We start from the raw sequence: 23359 nt of genomic DNA, 5'->3' as shown, positions 1-23359 counted from the left end.
ATATTTCCAAGGCACTCCTTTGTAATTATTGGGATAAACAGGTTTTAAATCATTCCAATGTATACTATAGGACAGTAACCAAAAATATCCTTTAAAACTGGAGAGATAAAAAAAAAATGCATAAATAAATTAATGTTAAGGTAAAATAAGATATGAATGAACAACACAAATAAAATAAGTTACATTAATTTGTTATTGGCTATGGTAGGTTATTGGTTATGTTCACATACTTATTTGATTACATCCACTTTTCTAAGATGACAACAGAGACTTTCGACCCAAACCCAGCTGTTGACTTGTGGATGCAAGCATCTAATCGCAGACTCAACCAGAGAGAAAGAAGTAGGCCTACATCATCAGCTACCATGTCTGACAGAGAGGAAGACAGAGAGGAGAACAGTCAGGAGAACAGTGATGACAGCTTGTAGGATTACTGGTCGTGCTAATGTTGTCTTGTGTTCACCTCTGTGTGTTCTGTGCCTAGTGTCTGGCAAATAAAGTCAAGACCCCCTCAAAAGTTACGGTTTATTTCATTTTAAGGATGAGCACCAAGCAACATCTCCAGGTGCTCCTTTGAGAACCAGGGCAAAAAAGTGATGTGCACCCCTGAATATACAGCCTCAAGCATCCACCTCTAATCCACATTCCTGGATTCATCAAAGTTTCTTCACATTATTAGATTTTTTACTACAGCCCTCTCCAGACTGCTCCTGTAGATCTAACATCCATGTCATCCCCTGTCTGTTCTCACTCCAACAGCCGTCTCGTTTTCTCTTACTGTCTGCATGTGTGTGTGTGTGTATCTCATTCCCTCAGTTTGCTGCTTTGTTTTCTCTACACCCACAGCTTTGTCTGCTGCTTTGTACATTAGGCGTGCCGCAAGACCATTAATGCGCTGATCCACCCCTTGCATTCCTACTGCTCTGCTCTGACTGAGAAGGGAAACAATTTTGGTTCGTATAAATCAATGCACAGGGTCCTACTCCACCACAGCCGAGGTAAAAGCGCTCTTTACTGTCAAGGCCATTTTGCATAACAGATGCTGTCACTGACAGCCACTGTATCTTTCACAGTGCCCTCATAAAATGGTGTTGACATCTTCAATGACACCCTTCCTCTCTGTTGTGGTGGAGAGGACCGGTGATTACAAGATAGAGGTCCTGTTGACAGAAGCTGTCCTTTGTTGTTGGAAACATCTGGTTGAGGTCAGTGCTCTGTTCTCAGGCTGTGCACTGCAGCACATCCCTGCAACAGACCTCTGTGCACCCTAGTTGTCTTTTGAAACATGTCTCTGTGTATCTATTTCTGCCTCATCAGTCTTTGTCAGTACAGGCTGTCCTTGGTGGTGGAGGTGTGTGTGGTGGTGGAGTCGTCGGGCAGGGAGCCCCGGCGGTCGGGTCGTGTCTGGCACTGCAGGAGGTTTTGCAGCTCTCTGGACACGCTGCTGGAGAAAGCTGTGTAAATCCACGGGTTGGTGCACGAGTTCAGATTCCCCAGCAGCATCAGGATAGTGAAGGCCACTGCTGAGGACACAAACACACACACACTACAGTATAAGAGAAGTGCATATCCAATAACAGAGACAAGTCTAAATCTGATATCTCATACATGAATACTTGAGACAGATGATCATTGTTCTCTTCTCTGTTATGAAACAAACAGAAATATGTACACCATTCAGTTTGAATATAAACCATTCATTATTCTTGTTTCTCATTTTGTTTCCTTCAGGAATAGCTATAAATATCCCAGAGGGAACAAATCCTGTATACTTCCCTTTTCAGTTTCCTCACTGGCAATGACAAATATTTTTTAATAACTAAAGTATGATCAGGAAACACTGATTCAAGAATACAAACCTGATAATAATCAGCTGTTTGTGTGTGTGTTTGTGTGGTGGCACCATAGGTGCTGCCTGGCAGTGAGGACTCATTCATGTGTATGCGCACGTGCATTGGAGTACACTATGCATATGCAAGTGAGATTCTGTGTATGTGTTTGTGCGTGTGAAAGCTCACGTGCCTCGCTCTGTGTGTCTGCTTGTGATTTCAACAATATGTGTTAGCTGCTGGAAAAGATGATGTTGATGAATTATCAACATCTGGCTGTGTTGCAAAATCAGCAGGGGATATAAACAGGTTATTTACTGGCCTCCTATGTTTGTCTTTACCTTCGGATCAGAGGACACCCACACAGTCCATACTAGCAACAACAACTTAATGCTGCACTATACACACTTGCTTCATCACTGGCTGCCAGATAATACATCAGCAGATGCTGTTTGTGTGCCCATAATGCACAGAGGCCATAGACGTCATCCAGAGGTTTCTATTTGTGGTTCAAAACAAACATTGTTTTTGACCTTAAACTTCACTCACTGCTACATCCGAGCTGCAGCGTGCTGTCCTTGGAATAATAAGTGAGCATTTAGACTCTCAAAGATGGACTACAGCATTAATCAGAGGCTGTTGTTATAAATCAGCTTCTGTTTTTGGCTGCTTAAAATGGATTGGGTTGCACATTTAGGCCAATTAAATGGATAACAAGGACTAAGGAGGATCAATCCATCTTAAAAAAACATCTTAAGTGATTCACTGGTGATGGTTGTTTTTGTTGTTTGTTGAGACTGAATTGTATACATAGATAACAGTTGCAATATTGCAGCAAACTCTCATAGGCAGCAACATAAAGCATGTTAGTGACTGACCATGTTGTGGAGGGTGGGGGTCCCAGGCCGCCCAAAGCTGGACAATGAAGTAAGGGGCCCAGCAGATAGTATAGACCAGCACGATGACCAGGGTCATTCTCACAGTCTTTGACATGGCTTTTGTGATGCTGTGATGAGGTGGAGTGGCTGGAAGGGGGGGGCGTGCGTAGTCGAGGGAGCAGCGAGGTGAGCCTGAGGCCAGCTCGTAGGGCGTGTACGAGTCCTGGCAATCTGAGCCGCTCAATGTTTGCTGCTCTGTCGGTGATGTTGTTGGCACATGTTCACCACTGCTACTGTACTGGACAGCCGATGGTACAAAGTCATAACACTCTCCTGCTTGGCTGTCATGGGTGTTATTGGGAGGGTTGTTATTCACACCCTTTAGGAGTTGTCCTCCTCTGCCATCCTTGCCCCCCCCTCCGGACGGCCGTCTCCCCCTATCCTTGGACCGCTCGTCATCCTTTTTAAAGCTGTGGAAGCGGAAGAAGATTTCTTTCTTCTTTAACTCAGCCATCACAATTCTCTCTGACTTCAGATAGATGTTATTGTGGATTTCTCTGAAGATTCTTATCTGAAAATAAAATGTATTAAAGAATTAGCAAAGTTGAATATGGGTGAAACAAGGCATTACCTTATTTACAGACTTAACTGAGAATTAAGTTTTATGACGTTCACGATTAAATCTTGTTTGCAGCTTGGTTGTAATAGTGGCAGGAAATGTAATGTGTTGTCCTATATAATCAGCAATAAAGCAAGACATTATTCAATACCACTACTCTTTCCGTCTGTTAGCATCACAAAAGCTACAATAACATTTTATTGCAGAGAAATCTTAACACTCTCCTGAGCAACTAAAACAATATTTTGAAGTCAAATAAAAGATGAATCAAATAAGCTATTCTTAGTTTACTTTTTTCTTTAAAATACTATTGAACCTCTGATCCTTTTCCCCCTTTTACTATTAAAAACAGCTATATAAGGGCAGGATTTAGACTGTAAACTTTCAGATTTACTTCCTTCTGCAGACACTACACCATACTTCTGAAAAAGTGTCTAGAGGCCCCTCAATTTGAAATTTGATAATGAAAAAAGGTCACGGATTCTATGTTTGGCCGAGATCTGGTACATTCCACTTCCTGGCGGGAGGTTCTCGGAGTGAGCAGATTTTCTGAGCAGCAGTCTCAGCAGTGGTCCTTAAAGTGCTGTGTTAATTAGGGGAAATTGCTGGTCCCTGGAAATATCTTTCTCTAAATAGAGCAGTGGGGCTGATGGGAGGCAGCCCAGATCGCTATCCACCATGGGATGCTACATAACACCAACCAAAGACCCCCACGGGTAATCAAACAATGCCTAACCCTAACCCAAATGCACCCTCCATGAAAGCAAAACAACATTTCATTCATGCCACAAACTTAATTGTTGGAAAGTGTTGCCCACAGCTTGTTTCCTTGTCATTGGTCTTAATGGGCGGTGCAGATATTGAGTGGCTACTATTACCTGACAGATGGTAATGATGAAGGCGGGCAGGAGGAAGACAGATATGGTCATCCAGGTGACGTAGGCCTTCAGCCCCCACGGCTCAGCAAAGTGACCCCAGCAATCAAACTCTCCTGAATCAGTTTCTGTGCGAGAGAAGATGAAAGCCTGGCAGACCAAACAGAAGAGGGTGGTCAGCACACTCGCCGATATCACTGTCAGTTATTAGCTGAACTCTAATGACCTATGGGAGCTAAAAATAGACCAACAGTTCTACTGTAGAAATCAGGGTGTTAACACACACTAAGGTCTCATTTCCTATTGCACCATATGTCTGCACGCGTGTTCATCCCTCCCTACCTGTGGTATGCTGAGGACTAGCGCCAAGCCCCAGGCCACCATGACAGGGGTGTTCCAGCGGGACATTGTGCCCCCTCTGTAGGCCTGCAAAGGACAGCAGATGGCCTGGTGCCGGTCTACCGTCATGGCAACTATCATGTAAGAGGAAGCAAACATGCCCACAATCTGCAAGTACTTGACGGACCGGCAGAGAAAGTCAGGCCCCTGAAACTTCCCAGTGATGTCCCAAATGAGCTGGGGAAGAACCTGGAGACAGATTGAAAAAGATGCACTTGTTTAAAATTGGCTCCTAGAATAGTAAAGCATTTTTTTCTTGTTTAATCTTTAGAAATGTAGATAAAACTAAAGGACAAGCCTGTTGACATAACCAATACTAACGACAAATTGATCCTACCAAGTATTGACTGTGTAGCCTGTCCTCTCTGTCACAGACCTTTATTGTTTTCTCAAATGTTTTTGTTATTTAATAATCATTTCGGGACATTTTGGTCAATTTTTAGATCACGATAGAATAATATTTGGACAACTTTCACATGATGAATGCTTTCACAAACTGACTATGCCAGTGCATCCCACACTTTTTCTGCAGGGACTCCTTTTGTAGATAGAACATTTTAATTAAATGTTTCTGCGTTGGCTCTGTTTCCTAACATGTGTGCACTTCAAGCCCACCCCCCATTTGGCGGAAACCCCTGGACTAAAGTCATACTTGAGGATGCTGTGATGGTAGCAAGTAACTGAACTGTGAACTGACCTGAAAGAAGGCCACCACCAGGTCAGCCACACACAGGTTGAACATGAACACGTGCATGGGTGCATTATGCTTCCTCCTCCTCAGCAGTACCCACAGCACAAAGCTGTTCCCCAGAGTGGTAAGGGCCAACACCACCCCGAGCACTGCTATCTCTGCCCGGGCCAGGCCCATGTCCCTCTTCTGCTCCGTGTGCTGCGTCGTGGTGGAACCATTTTCAGGATCTATCCCGAAGAAGGATCCCCCGCTGTGAGAACTGTTGAGGGAGTTCAGTTCAGAGACAAGAAGAGACGAGGAAGAGAAGTTGTTCCTTCCTGCTGCGAGCAGAGAGGAGAGGGCCAACCCATCCCAGTCCGTTTCCATTCCTGGAAGCCAAAAAACAAAGTGTTCATGTGTGAAGCAAATAATAGCGGTTGTTGTTTATGGGTAATTAATGATGCCATGAGCAATATGGTCACCAGGAGCCAAACGGGTGCATGGTCATAAGATCGTATACGCTTATAATATTAGAGGATACAGATTTTATCAACAAACAATTTACTTGTTCTGTATTATCACAATATTAAACTCATGCCTGACCTCTTTATCAAATGTCTAGTTGCCCTAAAATGTGTCAGCTGGGAAATTGTTCCTGATCATATCACTGGGAAAGAAAGAAGCCAAACACTTGGGCCTTTTAGAAAAATACATAACTGATGGCATGAGTTTACAATCCTTAAAATGTTTTGGTGCATCTGTTACTTTTTCACATCGTAAACTAATACAAATACCTCCTGTTATGCAGTTGGGAAAAACATCTGACACAAAATAATGAAAGCCAGATACTGTTACAATCTGCCATGTGAAAGTTGTTGTTTTTGGGGCTGTCTCTAATTTTTAAATAAGTCTTCAGTGTGTCTGTATCTCTCAATGCTGCCAGTTCTGTTTGATGCAAGTCCAGAATGGTTTATTTTCTTTTTCATATTTTCTCAAGGTTGATAGGTTGACAGGTTGACAGCTTTCCCCTCTATCCCACTACTCTTGTTCCTTCACCTCTGCTTTAATAATCGCTCTCATCCCATGCTTACATTACATTACATTACATTCCTGCTTTCCCATGTTTCCCCCCCTTTCTCTTTCTTTTCTCTCATGCATCCAGTCATTTTTTTCTCTTCCACCAATCTCTCTCAATCTCAATAAACTCTACGTTTATTTTTCTTTGCTTATAAATAAATGGCTCAAAACGACAGATAGTTTATAGGAATGATCTGACAGTTTAAGAAACAGAGTCGTGGGATGATGGTGGAAGTCTTGGTCAAATAAACTGAACGTAGAAGAAAGTCTGGCAGGAAAAATGAAGGAAGATGAAAGGAGAGTGATGAAAGCAGTGTGGAGAAAGAGCAGAAAAATAAGAAAACAGTACAGCAAAGGTAACATAATAGAGTTGTGAAAAAGGAGTAAGAAAAGGTGTCGATCGACACAGTGTATTATTTTGACTAATGTGCCAGGAGTGGTTTAGGTACAAATGTTTCACTGAATGTATGCTTGGACATGTTCCATGTCTGAAAAAGTAGGAAAGCTATCTCAATAGTATGTGCAAATTGAGTATGACTAACAAGACTTAACAAGGTTGTTCGCACAGCTCCAGTGAGAACTAATGGCCAATTTTCTAGTAATAGTGTACTCACTGCTGGGTGGGTGAGATAACACAGCTGAACATATTGTCGAGTGTTGCATGCTGTCTTTGCCAGAGGAATGTATTCAGATGAATGCATGACGAGCCATGCCAGCTGGACCTCTCCGCCCAGCATGAAGGTAGAGCCATGGATGAAAGGAAGAGAATCTTCTCTTAAATCAGACAACAACTCTGACTCTGTTTGAGTGAATCCCTGCTGCCACAGCAGACAACCACAACTTCCAAAAAACATTTCAACCAAGTCTAAATCTGTATTGGATAAGAGACCTTTATTACTATGCTCAGTTATTGTCCCTGTCCAAAGGACATTTTGATAAAGGCTAGTATTCTTTCTTGTTATCTATTTATTATCCATCTTTTCTTAAATTAGGGGTTAAAACAACAAGGCTTTTTTCATCAAGTTATCTTCTGGCCTCTTAGGACCTTAAGGCTATATGAGGAAATGAACTGCGGTCTGGCTCTCCCAGCGTGCACGCGGTTTGATTGGCTAGCGCTTGTACTGGCGGGATTTGCATAAACGGGATTTGATTGGCTGATGCCAGCTTCGAAAGCATCGGGAGCATCAAAAGTTGAACATGCACGATGCTTGCAAAGCCATGCTCCGCTCCCCACAATGCAGTTCGGCGAAGATTCAAAATCTTCTACGTCACCCCATTCAAGTGAATGGGCGAAGCTTTGAAATATTTTTTTCATGCCTGTGTGTGGACGGGCCGTAAGATATGAAGAATAATAGCTATCAATCTGCACTAAGTTAGAGTTAAGAAATAAATTACAAAAATGCAAGTCATTGTGTACAGTGTGTAGTCTAATTATTGTTCTTTTAACATTGGAAATCTGCGCTTGAATTTGAACGTCACTACGTACGTAGCTCACGTAAACGTCAAGTCGTCATGGCGGCGCCGCACACGTCCTGGATATTAACTTTAACGATTTTGCTAAATGTGACTTCTAAATTTTAAAAAAAATTACAGCGAGAGGTAGGCAGACACGGACCCCAGCCAAGCTACATTTAAAAAGGGGACAACGTGTGCTATCATTTCAAACAAACTGGTGCAAAAGAAAGGTTAGCATTGTGTGTGCTAAACATCAACTGCAGTGCACGGCTGTCCCTGAGTGTTTCAATGACATACAGAATGGTGAGTAAGTGTGCATTTTGTAAATAGTTTTTGTTTGAGTCTAGCTATATTTAATTGACCCGTGTATTTTAATTGTCTGAGCCCCAGAGAAAAACATAATAACCAAATCCCTAAAAAAAATTACTGAAAAATATGAAGACATTGGACTTACTTAAACTAAACTAAAATATAAAATCATGTTTTTAATTTGCGTAGTACGTGATGTTACAATTTACCAGTGTTCCCTAAACGTCTCATATTCAGGTAACGTCATCGACACAGCATCCTGTAACAACAACGATGCTGCTACTGTTTCAAAGGTAAGGTCCACCAACGTAAGAAAGTAGCTAACTACATAATGTGTAAAGCGAAACAGCTATGTATTTTCCATTTGCAGATTCTCTGTGAAATCAGCAGATGGAGGCGTGTTGAGGCAGCTGTTGCCGCTTCTGATGTATATTTCTGTTTCCCAGTGGTGTAAAGTAATTAAGTAGATTTACTCAAGTACTGTACTTTAATACCATTTTGAGGGAGTTGTGTACTCAAGTATTTCAATTTTTTGCTACTTTGTACTTCTACTAGGTATATTGTGTACTTTTACTCCACTAGATTGATTTTTTCCCTTTTGTTACTTTGCAGATTTTTATTAATTAACTGTATTCACCTCTTAAATAAGACTTTAGTTACACCTGGAGTAACATTCACAAGCTACCCTAGTAATTAAAACTAATGCATCAATAATTATAATCAAAACATAATATATATTATTCTCAAATGGGCCAATCTGCATAATGATAACTTCTACTTTTGGTACTCTAGTACGTATATTCTGATGCTCATACTTTTCCTACTTTTACTTGAGTTACATTTTGAATGCAGGACTTTTACTGGTAACAGAGTATTTCTACACTCATGGTAGTAACATATGGCCCACTTTAATACGGCGAACCATATTCCACTGTGGCCACTAGCTACAGCCATTTTTAGAGTTGTAAATCCACAAATACTTTCTGTGGTGACTTCCTAATTATGATATTTTATAAATCCACAGATCTACCTTGTGTAGTGATTATGATTTAGATTGTGAATATGTATTTGTGCTTGTAATTTTTGTATGCATTTGATTAGTTAATTCTAAATTCCCGATTAATTCTTAATAGTTGTTTGTTATACGACGCTAAACCATTAAGTAACTTGCATTACATTTATGAAGCATATTAGCGCTGCGTTATTGATTCACGTTTTTGGTAGTAGTTTTATTTGCATTCATTACGCAGTGCCGTTACTGACCTCACTTTACGTTAGATACATTATGAATGAGTTCCTGTTCAACTGTTCTTCAGAAGGACACACAATAGTTTCTTCTAATATGCTCATGTCTAATTTGCATGGATTGTGCATCCAAGAAGTCAATATGGATTTTCTTAAAATGTCTCCACAACAGGAGACCCACGCGTTGTTCAACATTTCTTGCACGGATGTTTCTTGTCCTCAGAGAAACTCTGATGGATGCAGTTCACTGTATTCCTTTAAATATCCTGTCTCTTAAAAATTGATTCCACTTCGCTCCCACTTTAATAACAAAAGCACAGCACAGCTTTCCCATCTGTCTGATCGACTTAATGTAAAGCAAAAACGTATTCTGTCTCTCTGTGCTGGAAATACTGTAGACAGTGCTTTTAGTAGTTAGTGCAGTACAGTCACTTCCTCTCTTTACTTTAAGGCTTTCACTTTGATTAATGATAGAGTCAATTCCTCTCTTGTGTTTCTCTCCAAAGGCAAACTGGTGTGCAACCATCCGTTTCCATGTCCTCTCCATCCTATACTGCTTTCCCCCGCACACAGCAATACACTGCCTCAGGGATGACAGGAACAGGTAATTAAAGTGTGCAAGAAAACATTATAGCTACAAAGCATTCACATCTTGGTTCTCTTTTCAGCTGTTCACACATGTTTTGGTCATTCCCTTTGACAAACTATGTCACTGCAGCTATGTGTAGATCAAACATTATCTGTGTTTCAAAGTCCTGTTAAACCATATGTTTAAACGTATGTTAAGCACCAAATGTCTAAAAGAGACATATCTTTGGGTTGTTATATTCACTCCTATGTTATTTTGTTACTATTACTTATTTTGCCATTTTGTCAAAGTGACAAACATTCAAAATAATCCAAGTTGAGAGGATACTTTGTTAATACAAAGATTTCCTCTGAATTGGCTGCTTTCAGACAATCGTAGATATCTGTTATCCTCTTTTGTTGGGATTATTTACAGACCCAAAACTTCATTGTCACTATTAATAATTGTTTGAATAATATGACAATGAATCAGATCAGCAGACTTGTAACTTGCATAATCTGCCACAGTGAGAATCAGGTCTGCATTAATATCTGTCGATGTTCCCTCATTGTTTTGTTAACGTATTGATTTAAAGTCTGCACTACTGACCATAATCAATGCAAACTTGATCTGTACTGTGAAGGTTCACATAACAACAAAAGGTTTACATAACAACCAAAGTAAGTCGCTTTGGATAAAAAGCGTCTAACAAGTGACATGTCATGTAATAATGTATACCAGGGGGTTGCTAATAGAGTTTCAAATTGTATGTAAAATAATAGAATGCAGTTGATGTCTGGAAGGGTAGACAAAAAACAAAGAAGCAGGGTTTGCAAAATAGGTAGGTGTGATGTATAAGAGATTTTATTCAAATCCACTGCTATGCTCCTTCAAATTAAATTGCTCTTTCTTACACGAACACCTTTTTTCAGTACACACACTGACAGTGGGAATTCATCCTATGGCAGATTTAAAGCTAATTGGTTAACATGAAACGGTGGTGGCCTCAGTAGCTAACAAACAGTGCTTAAGCCCTGAGTGTAATAATCCAAACATAATGAGAAAAGAGAAAAGACCCTTCCCTTCCCCGTCATGCTTGTGTGTGCATATCAGTCCCATGATCAATTCCCTTTGACCAGGTTTGACCCTATCTGTCCTCCTTAGCAACATTCTTTTCTCCTTTCTTCCTAACCAATCCACCGTCTTCTGTCATCAGAGATCAAAATCACAGAGAAAACTGTTTCGGACATGCCTATTATTTCTGTCTGATATTATTTATCATCCTCATTAATAGACATTGGCAGCAGGAAACAAGTTTTTGGATTATTGAAAAGTATTCAGTTCCCTTTCATATGAGTGTTGAGAGCTGTATCCATAAATTCATTTTGTGCTCAAAGTGCACCAGATTGATGCATTTAACTTCAACATTTAAAAAAAAATCTTCCCGGGGGTGCATGCCCCCAGACCCCCTAGAGCAGGGGTGCCCACACTTTTTGGGCTGGTGAGCTACTTTTGAAATGACCAGCTCACCGAGGTCTACCAACCAAAAATAAAATCCCAAATTGCAAGGGTTGCTGAATAACACGTTTTATTTATACATGGGATAATAGGGCTGCAACAAACGACTAATTTGATAATCGATTAATCTATCGATGAATGAAACGACTAATCGACTATTCAGACTATTACTGTCTGCCTTGCACAATTTCTCAAACCCTCTTATTTAGCCATCAACTTTTAGATTTAGCTTGAGGTTGTTTTAGGCATGTGGAAACTAACAATGAAGACAATAAAGATGAATACTTGATTCAAAAATACATATATTATTAAATTAACAAATTGTGAACAAAACTAACATTGCTTTTTATTTAAATTAAATAAATAATATTTCACATCAAAAGAAACAACAATGTTTTAACAAATCGTATTAAATAATCTGATGACAGAACTGTGAACAGAATAGCTGAAACTTTAACAAAATAAAGAGTAACTCAGTTTCCTATAATCATTAACCCATGTTTGAATCATTGAGTTAACTGCGTGTGTTGCTGCTAGCATACATAACACCTGACGTGGAAACGTTACTCGTGGATGGGGCTGCAGAGCTGCTAGAAAGACAGTCGAACCCGGTGCATTCCTCCGTCTGGATGTGGAGCACTTTTGCTAAATGTTTAGACACATTGCTCGTGTTACCGCCCTCACATGCTGAACTCTCTTGGCAAGGAGCATTGTCCACCTCAAGACGGGTAACATTTAACCACACCTTGGAGCGCTTCTCTCCGCCATCTCCTCCGTGTGTTGCTGCTTGTAGCAGCCGCGTGTGTGTAAACTGCCCCGCCCCCTCGCGCACAGACGGGGGAGAGAGATCTCGTCTCGATTGGAAAGATCGAAAATACACCGACATTTGTTTGTCTTTTTGCATGTTAGAAACGATTTGGCGACACTAAGATTGCGAGATAATATTTGTGTAGCAATAATACATGACCTTTCTCTTTCTCAACTCGCTACTCGGAGGGAAGTCGCTGTCATATGCCTTGTGAACACTCCGATAATGCCTCTCCACGTTACCTTTCTTTGGCAGAGCGACGCTTGCTTTACAAATAAGGCAAATAACCTTTGAATGTGACATTGATTGATTGATTGAAAAGTTTATTAACAGCTTGTATATTGGGTACAGTACAGTACAGCTCAAAACATACAATTGTTAAGGGGATGCAGACCAGAGAAAGACTTTCGTCTTGTTTACATCAGGGTCCCCCATTTCCAATTCATCATGTCATTTAAGACATATAAGACATATTTGACATACAGATGGCTTATTTACAATTTACATACAGGTGGTTTTTTTACATACAGATTGCTTATTTACAATTTTCATTTTAGATTTCGTTCTAATACATCCTAACCGGACATTTAAGACATACCAAGTCTACAGATATACAGTTAGTAACAGAGTCTAAAATGCGAGTATATACATAGATGGGGGGGGGGGGGGGGGAAGCTGTCCATTGAACGACAGGTTGAGATTTGTACCATTACCGGGGCCAGTTTTGCAATGCTCTCCCCCGAAGGTGCTCTTTAAGAGAGGTTTTGAAGGTAAGTATAGTTTTACTTTCCTTTACAGTTGTGGGAAGAGCGTTCCACCTTGATGTGGCATAATTGCGAAACGTGTATTCCCCCTTTTTTGTGCCAAATCTGGGTTTCACATGATTTGTGGAGCTCCCTCTGGTGTTATGATCATGGTATTCCTTGACCTTTGGGAAGAATTTTGACATGTACATGGGTACCATAGAGGTGTAGTGGATCTTGTAGACCAGGTCCATTGCAAGTAGCTGTACTCTGTCGTCTACTCTAAGCCATCCTAGGTTGTCAAAGTGGGCAGAGGTGAGGTGGGTTCTAGATGAAAGGTCAAGCAGTAGTCTGACCAGTTTATTTTGCGATGTTTGAAGTTTTATTTTTAGCGCCTTGGAGGTGCTATGGTACCATGACGTGCAAGCATAGTCATAGTACCCTTGAATGAGTGCTCCTGCCAGAGTATTCAGGGTGTTTTTGTTTACCAGAGAGGAGATCCGGTATAGGAATCTAGTTCTTTGATTGACTTTTTTTATTACATTGGATGCCATTTTGTCACAGGAGAGGTTTGCCTCAAGAATAGATCCTAGGTATGTAATTTCCTTCTTACTTGTGACAATAATGTCACCCACTGCAACTGAGAAGTCGTCGGATTTGCTGAGATTATGTTTCGAACCGAAGAGAATGGACTCTGTTTTACCCAGGTGTAATGATAATTTATTATCGGCGAGCCAGGTGCAGATTCTGCCAAGCTCGGAGCTGAGGGTTTTTTCAACCTGCAATCTGCTCCTGTCAGAGACCAGCAGGGCTGAGTCGTCCGCGAACAGGAACAAGTTGCAGTCACATGCTGATGACATGTCATTTACATAAATTAGGAACAGTAACATACCTAATATGCTAGGGGGGGACAGAGTACCGTTTACCTCCACCATCTGTTCTCTCCCCTCCAGGTAGGATTGCATCCAGCTCACCGATAGTTTATCAAAACCAATTGCTTTTAGCTTGTCAATCAGAATGGGGTGATTGACAGTGTCGAAAGCCTTTTGTAGGTCCAGCATCACCATGCCGCAGTACTTACCCTCGTCCACCTCTTGTTTGATGTGGTCGCTCAAATAAAGAAGGCATGTGTCAGTGGAGTGGGATGTTCTAAAGCCAGATTGAAATTCATAGATTAGTTTATTTTCCGCGAGGTACTTTTCGACCTGTTCATATACTATTTTTTCCATGACTTTCGAGATGGAGGTAAGTATAGAAACAGGGCGGTAGTTGCCTGGGTCCAATTTGCTGCCCTTTTTGTGCAGGGGGGTTACTCTTGCAATTTTGAAGTCTTTGGGTACTTTTCCCTGTTTTATGGAGAGGTTAATTATGTGAGCTATGACTGGTGAGATGGCGGTTGCTGTGTCTCTGAGGAATTTGGAGGGGATATTGTCGTGGCCAGTGGCCTTGTTAGGTTGGAGGGCGCTCAGTTTAATGAGTACCTCTGCTGTTGTTACCCTTGCTAGACTGAAATCATCTTTGCGTACCCCTAGGTTTTTGTAGTAGGTCATGATGTGATCTACTCCAAAAAGCCCTGAGTGGGAGGGTAATTTATTTACAAGAGTTGTGGCTATGTTTGTGAAAAAAATGTTCAAGTACTTGGCCACATCCAGTTTGTCTGTGATGAGCCTGTTATCTGTCTTTATGTTTAAGTTAGAAAATCTCGTTTTGAGTTTTTTACTGCAGCCAAGCTGGTTATTGAGTAATTTCCAAAGTTCACTGGGTTTATTTTTGTTTTCCTTAGTTTTGACATTGATGAAATTCTTTTTGGCAGTTTTGATCATGGAGCTTACGTCATTTCTTAGTCTGTTTCTTTCAATTTTGAGTTCAGTCACGTGGGCCTGGAGTTCACTGCTCGTGCTTTTGGAAAGCATTGACTGACTTTTATGAAACTCAGAGCATTTTTTGTCTCTGGTTTTCATGGCGGTCAGTGTGCCGGAGTGCATCCACGGCTCAGCGCGATTTTTTACCCTGGTTGTTCTTAGGGGGGCCAAATCATTGAGTATTGCAGAGAATTTGTTTTTGAAACCAAGCCATGTTTCTTCAACTTGTGTACCACTGAGCTCATCTGACCAGTCCAGGCTCTCCAGTTCTAGGTTAAAGGCCTCGCTAGAGTAGTTTTTGAGGTCTCTAGATAGGACTGTTTTGTGACAGCCGGCCCTTTGTTTTAGCTTTTTGCGGGTACAGAATATCATATAATGATCACTTAACCCGCATGCTATAACCCCTTTACTGGAGATCCTGGACTTGTCAGAGGTCAGAATGAGATCAATGGTAGTTTGTGTTGTTTCACATACCCGGGTGGGTTGGGTGATTAGCTGGCTGAAGCCGTGCAGATCACAAATCCTACTGAAGGACTTGAAGACGGACGTGTCTTTACGTTGCATATCCGTGTTCCAGTCTCCAATAATAATTGTCTCTACATCCCCCACATCAGCCAAACACCCATCTAATGTATCATAAAAGTCACTCTGTTCCGGTGGTCTATAGATTGTCCCGACTATTACAGATTTAGCATTGTCAAAAATAATTTCAACCCACACAGATTCAATATTTTCATGATGCAGGTCAGTACGATTTTTGAAATTGGTGTCTTTATGTATGTACATGCAGACACCACCTCCATTCACGTTCCTGTCCCTTCTCACTACAAGATAATCTTCAATTTCAATCTCTGAATCTGTAATGGAATAGACCTATCGCTAAACCACGCCCCAAATAGAATTTGTCCAATCATATCACAGCGAAAATCCCTCCTGACAGAAAACTCGGACATCACCAGAAAAGCCGTTTGTGGGGCGCATCAAACCAAAACCAGACGTCTGTGATCGAAACCACTGTGAAGAGTTCAGTTTATATGTTTATTATCTAGCTAATATCTGATGGTGAAACGCTGTGCGTGGGGTACCTGTAATTCGGACACCAGGTACCCTGAAAGACTGGATGGAGGAGTATATTTCGTACCTTTTCCGAAGCCCAAAAGAAAACTCGACAAATGCAAGCGGTGGATTATGCTGTGTCGTCAACCACATACACAACTGAATGTGAAGACAATTATCAAGGACACTTATGTTTGCTCAAAGGTAAGGTCAATTCATAAAGACATCATATTTGACGGTATGTATTAGAAACGTAGACCAAACTATTAGTTTGCTAACGATTGACTTTGACTGCCAACTAGCTAGCGTATATCCAGCCCAGCTAGCTAACGTTAGCTGCCAACTTGTTAGCCAGCTAACTAGCTACAGTGTTATCAATATCAACGTTTGCTGTCTGACTTTTCGTCCTCGCTAGTTAGCTGGTGTTTTTAGCTAACTTTTGCTAATTGTCTTTTCACCTCAAAGCACTTCAGAGATGGGAAGCCAACTCTGGAATATCAGATCCCATCCGGGCTCTCGTGTGTGCTGCTCCGAAAAGACACAGACCCTCACCCAAAAAAAAGGTAACGCTACAGTCAGCCAGGTGCATAACAGTGAAAATGATGACCAACAAGGACAGTTATAGTTATAGATTTAATGTAGTGACCACCACTGCTAACATTCAACATCATATTATCATTTCAATGGTTACACAACAGTCACCACTACACACGACAGGCAACAAGATTAGATATTTTATATAAAGAAATACATGGCTACCTTTTTACTCTTGCTTTTAACTGTTAACTTTCATCTGCTGTTGCTTTTATTAGCTCTTGCTTCTATTTTAATGTTATTTTAACTTGAACTCCCCCCGCGGCCATTGTCAAGAGTCATTCACGGTCGGCTTTGTTTGTCCGAGTTTTCAAAGGGGGGCGTGGCTTAGCGATAGGTCTATTGTCCAATTAGGTCTCAGAAAAGCATAATATGCTTGCCTTACCGTTCATGAATAGCTGCCTGAGTTCAGCCAGTTTGTGTCTCAGGCTGTTAGTGTTCAGATGAAAAATATGTAGTCCATTTTTGTTGCTTAAATGCACAATGTCGTCAGCTTGCAGATATTTGTCTTTGTCCGTTACAGCAACCGGCTTGTCGTGGTGGTGGTGGGGGTGGGGGTGGGGGGAGGGAGACTCCGTTGTAGCTTTAGCCGTTGATATGCTAGCAGGGTGGCTAACAACATGGCGGATATTTGTTCCCTCGGATCTCGGTTCTCTTCCTCTCGTCACTGCCTCATGCGTGTCTGTCTGCCGAGGCGTCCCCGGGGGAATCTCGAAGTCTCCGTTTATTCCTTGGTCTCCGCTGTCTCCACGGTCTCTGTTGTCGTCGCGTAGTTGTTGTTGCAGCGGAAGAGATGCTAGTTCTGATGCTAATTGAGATGCTAGCTCCTCGAGCCTGCAGGACTGGCTTCTTGTCTGCACCGGGCCCGGATTCAGATGGATGTCTCCCGCTAACAATAAGACCAAGACGATCATACTTCTTCGGTCTAGTTTGCCTGACGGGGGTAAGTACTTTCGCGTCGGGTTTGCAGTTAATAATGCATGAATGCTTGCACTTCCAAAAGCGAGGTGTTTCCTTTCCCAGCCGTTGAGAAGGTAAAAGTCATTGTGGTTCATTTTATCCCCGCTTTCATTACTCTCCTTCTCTAAGTGATGTTGCCTCATTGATGAGTTGAGGTAGGAGTCCATAATCCATATTGTCAGGAGGATGAAATATGTAAAAAATCGTGAGGAATAACCGCCAAAGCGGGAGCTCTCGAAAATGCGACCACTCATAGTGAAACCGGATGTTGTTTCGGTTCACAAACAAATATTCTTCCTCCCATTCTGGGTGGAAGTGGTATGTCTTTAGCTTCTTGCTCGGTCCCGCACTCATTTTGTTGTTTGTCTCTTTAACTTAATTTGAGTTTTCCCGGCACTTGACTGATTTTGTATCGCTTTGCATTCTGGGTTAACAGACTGGAAAGCGATAGGTCGCTTTTTCTGTCAATCAAGTAAACTCCTGAAGAGGCCAAGGGAGGAGGCCAAGGGAGGAGGGATCAAAACCTGTTTTGTCTATTTTAACGGAACAGGATTTTTTTTTTATGAATGACTCGCGATCTACCAGCATTGCCCCCGCGGTCGACGTACTGGGCACCTCTGAGGATGTGAGGTCCACCCCCAAATAAAGCAGGTTAAAATAATTAAATTGCATACATTTTATTTTAGTAAACACTGAAAACGGGCCCCACAGACCCAAACAGCACACAAAGGTTAAAGGTAAGCATATAATAATGTTAAAATATGCTGCAAAAAAAAGAGGAGTAAAAGTAGCTCACGATAGATGGGGCTTGAAAAGGCGAACCTGTTCAAAGTGGGGAATGGCAGAAAAAGTTTGAGAACCACTGATCCAAGCCAACTGAAAATACTTGTATCAATGAAGCTTTAGATCACACCCCTAGATCACACCCCTATACTTAACCTTTAGTATTCTTTGCTGCTTGTGTCAGTGTGGCCTGAGACTTTTATTTACATATTGATCGATAGATTCTTACACAATATAGGTCTGAATGACTCATGTGTGTTGCCACACGCTGGGCAGTGCAGCATTTCATCTGCATGATAAAGCAGATATGGCCACGCTTTTTTCTTTTCCACATATCTCTAAATGAGATCCCCATTGGTGCTCTCACATCTGAATAGGTGTTTCTATAACAAGTTGATTCTCTGTATATATTGAAGCATTTGTTGAGCAACCTGCATTTGTTGAGCAACCTGCTGTACTCATTAATTCACAGCTCTGTGTCCATGATTTCATTCTCAGTGAGTGTCACCCAGGTTCAAGCCCCCTGACTTCAGACTGCAGCCCCTGTGAGCAATACAAATAAACACTGTTATTTTACTCTCTTGCCCAAACAACCCATTAAAAGTTAATCATGTGGGGCCACGCCTCATTGCACACACCGATACAGCCATTACCACCCATATTTCATCTTTTTGTGTTTTCACAAACATGGGCAGGAGTTTATTTCCACAATACACTGGCTTGGTCAAACTCTGTGCTGTTAAAGAAGGTCCAAGTCCCCTTATCTGCACTGAAAGCCTGTTAAAACGACCACTGAGTGTTGTTCTAGTTATATATCATTAACCAGCGCACTGGCTACCAGCATGTGACCTAAACAATAAATAAGCCAAAACTGATATACAATTCTGAGTATTCCCCCTGAAGAATGGAAACTGGGCGGCAGTGATACCACATCCGCTACAACAGGCCTGGACGTTTGAGGCTTATAATGGTTAGATCCATGCCACACAATGAAATCATTCCCTGTCAGAGACCAGACTAAATTGACAATGAAAATAGTAGAAATTATGATGATGGTGATGCTTTTTCCTGATATAGGACTATAATCAAGGAAGTAATTTAGTTTGAATAGCAGATTGTGCCAAATTTAAAAAAACATGGAAAGTGTATGATTATTGGAAACATTCTTCTAGGGCACTTTGATTGATACAAAATTACTTCCTGCTGTAAATCACAAAAATATTTTCTGCCAAACAGTGATCTGTGTATTTTACTGAGATTCTTAAAGTTGTTTTTATAGCTATTACACAAGTGGAAACTGACAAGACAAACTGCTGCATTAGAGGCTTTCACTGAGAATCAAAAGCATAAAGGGAGACATTTCCATCTCCTCATTAATGAGATGTTCTGTTTACATATCAAGTCAGGCAATAAATTAACTTTAACTAAAGGTGAAGACTTGTATGTACCATAAACACACAGCGCACACTGACCATCTTCTTTAACTCATCTAAAGATCTTTTTAGATTTTAAAATACGGGCAGGACACACAAATACACAAAGAAACGGACACACAAACACACACATAACAGATATATATGCCTCCATGGCCTCTCACCTTGTTGTCAGTGCATGGTAGGCTTTCTCACGCGGTTCCTTTTTTCTCTGTGTGCGTTTGGCTCTGGTCTCGATGTCTGCGGGACAAAGCATTTAGCGCCTTCACTATTACAGTCCATTAACATTACATGAGAGAGTCAATCACATGAACAACCTGGAGGCTCCCTTGAGCTTTTTTTATCTGTGGAAAAACTTGGAGGACCACATGCATTTTCAATTAGGCTGTGCCAAAAAATACTTCCAATCAAGTACACCAGCCTGTGCTGTATATGTTAACATATATTACATATGTTGAAATGAGGGCTGACGGGCATGATTCATACATACTGGGCATATCATTATTTCACTTAAAGCTCTAATGTATAAAGTGTCAAGGTTTTTTTTCAAATCAACCTAATGTGATATTCAATCATATCAAATAAACAGGTGACTTCACTCAGAAAATGTGTATGTTAAAATCATACATCAAGCTTATGCAAGGAACTAGCTTTTTGACATTTTCTAAATATACCTTATTTAATTAATTAGTTCACAAACAGTTAACAAACATATTTATGTGAATATATATATATATTACATTTAAAAATATATACAAAAAAACACCTAACACTAACACATTCCCCTAACATCTAAACTAACTACATGTTCCCAAAACATGATTTCAATTGTCTTTACAATGTTTAAAATAGGTAAGATATATATATAGTGTCCGAAACACGTGTATCGTGATGGCATTGTTTCTTAAGAAGATTCCTTTATTTTTCATTAAGTAAATAAAAACCCTACTATTGTTATGTTAAAGTATACATGTTATAGTAATTGGAAGATAAATCATTGGTGAAATACTTGAGTGTCATACTCAGTGGGACATCAGATACTGTTGATGACCTACATTAGTACATCAGTAAACAAATCTATTTGCTCACATAGTGATCAAGTTTAAGTTCCTACACACCCTGTGACGTGTTTTCAGGGACTAGAGGAGAATTATTGGAGGATTTTTACAAGAAGTATTTGTACTAAAAACAGTATGAAAATCACTTTAATATTCAATCAAGCAATTAACATAGAGTACATTTAAAGCACTTACTTATGATCCACTTGAGTGGTGCAGTGCAGTGTGACAGAAGGGGGTCCAGATTGTCCCCGATACATTCACATCCTCAGTGCTGTCAGTCCAAGTCCCTCCGCTCAGCGGGATATCAGCTGGCTCCTGAATGAGTGTTTCTTCATCAAAGCCAGGTAGCTTTTTTATTTTCTGCCAGTGTGACAACCAAGTTTTACAAGCTCGGTGCAAGTCCTTCTGGCTCTATTGTCCTTTCTCTCTTAGAGTTCACAAGTATATGTCAAAATTAATCCATTTGATAGCCGTGCGTGTCCCGGCTCTGTGTGCGTCACGTTCTGCTCTCGCAATGTGCTGTGCCTCCAGCAGCACCAGCAGAAATGAATCTGAGCTCCGTCTGCTCCTACCTCCCCCTCCCTCCCCCTTATCCCCTCCTCCTGGGTCAACCAGCCTGTCCTTTAGGACTGAGGGTGGAGCGTGGAGCCAGGAGTGGAGGGAGTGTTATACATACCTATGAAGTGTATGAGAGAGAGAGTGTGTGTGAGAAAGACAGAGAAAAGGAGACAGAGGGAGGTGGAAAGGAGCACTGTGTGTATCTGCATGTGAACGTGATGTGTGCAAGCTTGATTTGAAGTTAATGTTTGAATGTGGATGTCAGTAAAGCACCGCCTCTCATTGTAATGATGTATGGACGATGTGGATCATTGATACACTCCGCTCATGTTTTTATTCAAAGCTCTCCCCTGTTTTGCGCTCACTTGCCCTCCATCTCCTTTGTTGATGGTGGACAAGGGCCGGCACAATTCCACCTTGCATGGAATGCCGATTGGCTGAGTCAGCCCGGCCAGCTGCGGGTCACGCCCTTGGTGCACACACAGAGCAGTGAAGGTTAGAGCAAAGATATAAAAATGCTGTCTTTAAGGTTTAGTGTCAAAGCTGTCACACTCACACAGAGACGGGATGTCAAGAAAACGCATTTAGCGTGAAGGACACAGGTGAACTCAACGAGTGAATTCAGAGACCATTTTATGCACAAACTAAATCTATATAGTCAAATGTCAGTGATGGACACAAATGTATGTTGACAAGGTAATTGCAGCTTCCTCTTACTTATCCCTAGTTCATTGAAATATGTATTCATTGTCATTCAGTGGCAGCCGCTCTCACTCAAAAAGCATGCTATACCCACGGGGCACTCTCTAGCCCAGGGGTGGGGAACCTTTTTCCTCTCAAGGGCCATTTCAATTTTTTCAACATCCTCCGAGGGCCGTACAAATTATTGACCTCTGCTTAATTTTTTTTAAATCACAGCCCATTCATTTGGCCTTTCTTTCATGCTGTGCAAAGAAAAAGCAACCTCTTAATCCAGATATTTTACCATGATGATGCATGCACGTGCACGGTTGTGGCATGAACACCAAAACAGATATGGACACAAGATGTGTGCAAATGTATTTAGTTTCCTATCCATGTGGACATGATTTAAGTGGGGGGGGGGGACCTAACCTCCTCTAGGGGGGTCCGGGGGGAAGATTATTTTTTAAATGTTGAAGTTAAAAGCATCAATTTGGTGCACTTTGAGAGCAACATTAGGAGATCTATGGATACATCTCTCAACACCCAGATGAAACAGAACTGTAAACAGATTTACTTTTTCTTTATGGACATTTTACAAATCACTCCTTTCAAACTGTATTCTTGTTTATTAATAACAACTTTTTTTTACTGTCATATAGTATTTTATACCCGTTTACTTTATTATCTTATTTTTTTATAATAATGATCATATAAAGATGTGCCTTTACCTCACTGGTTGGAGAAAAAGCTTCTTATATTCGTTAGCATAGCTAGCTAACCAGATGCTAATAACAACACAGTTATTGACTGTATGATCAGTATGACAGTCATGAACAGATCGCCACTGGGCTTTCAACTAAGACACAGACACGCAAAAACTGCGGCATGTGTACGGCTACTGCAATTTTTGGAAGTGCCGGAGCGGTGTTCTGGTGCTCTCCGTCAGCACTACACCCCTGTCAGACGAGACATATCCCACGTGATGACACGTTAGGCTCGTGTTGTGTTCAAGGACCCTGACCTTGGCCAGGAAAAACAGGCACTCGCTTGTTTAATTTGTTTGCGGTCTAGATTTAATTCATTTTTTTCTTTTTTGGGTGTGTTTATAAATTACCTCGAGGGCCGTACTAAATGGTCTCGCGGGCCGTATACGGCCCGGGGGCCGGAGATTCCCCACCCCTGCTCTAGCCCAAAGCCATTGATCCTTAGCCAGCAGAGGCTGGATACTCCCATGAAGTCAGAAAACCTGCTGGTGTTCTTCTGGCAGGGCCGCCAAGTTTCATTTCATTTTTATTTGTCCCGCTCATGGTACGCAAAACCAAATGTACAATAATTGCCACAAAACATGACTCTACCATTGAGTGAAAAGGAGCAG

At 41.2% G+C, this 23359-nt stretch overlaps 1 protein-coding gene across 2 annotated transcripts; it reads right to left on the bottom strand.

The window, feature by feature from the left end:
* Positions 1-383: 383 nt before the first annotated feature.
* Positions 384-21312, bottom strand: avpr2aa (arginine vasopressin receptor 2a, duplicate a). Of its 2 annotated transcripts, none has more exons than XM_034209550.1 (7): positions 20935-21311; positions 19846-19921; positions 5298-5659; positions 4544-4789; positions 4205-4351; positions 2708-3278; positions 384-1523 (listed from the first exon to the last, which is right to left on the bottom strand). In XM_034209550.1, exons 3-7 carry the CDS (start codon positions 5655-5657, stop codon positions 1324-1326), a joined length of 1524 nt encoding a protein of 507 aa, XP_034065441.1. In that variant the 5' UTR covers positions 5658-5659; positions 19846-19921; positions 20935-21311; the 3' UTR covers positions 384-1323. The 2 variants fall into 2 exon arrangements, with proteins under 2 accessions (XP_034065441.1, XP_034065442.1); XM_034209551.1 differs by having other exon boundaries at positions 1324-1520; positions 20935-21312.
* Between the last annotated feature and the right edge of the window lie 2047 nt (positions 21313-23359).

This window comes from Gymnodraco acuticeps, unplaced genomic scaffold, assembly GCF_902827175.1.
Source record: "Gymnodraco acuticeps unplaced genomic scaffold, fGymAcu1.1, whole genome shotgun sequence".
NCBI lineage: Eukaryota > Metazoa > Chordata > Actinopteri > Perciformes > Bathydraconidae > Gymnodraco > Gymnodraco acuticeps.
The sequence above is the reverse complement of the archived record's forward strand: the minus strand, read 5'-3'. Positions and strand labels throughout refer to the sequence as shown.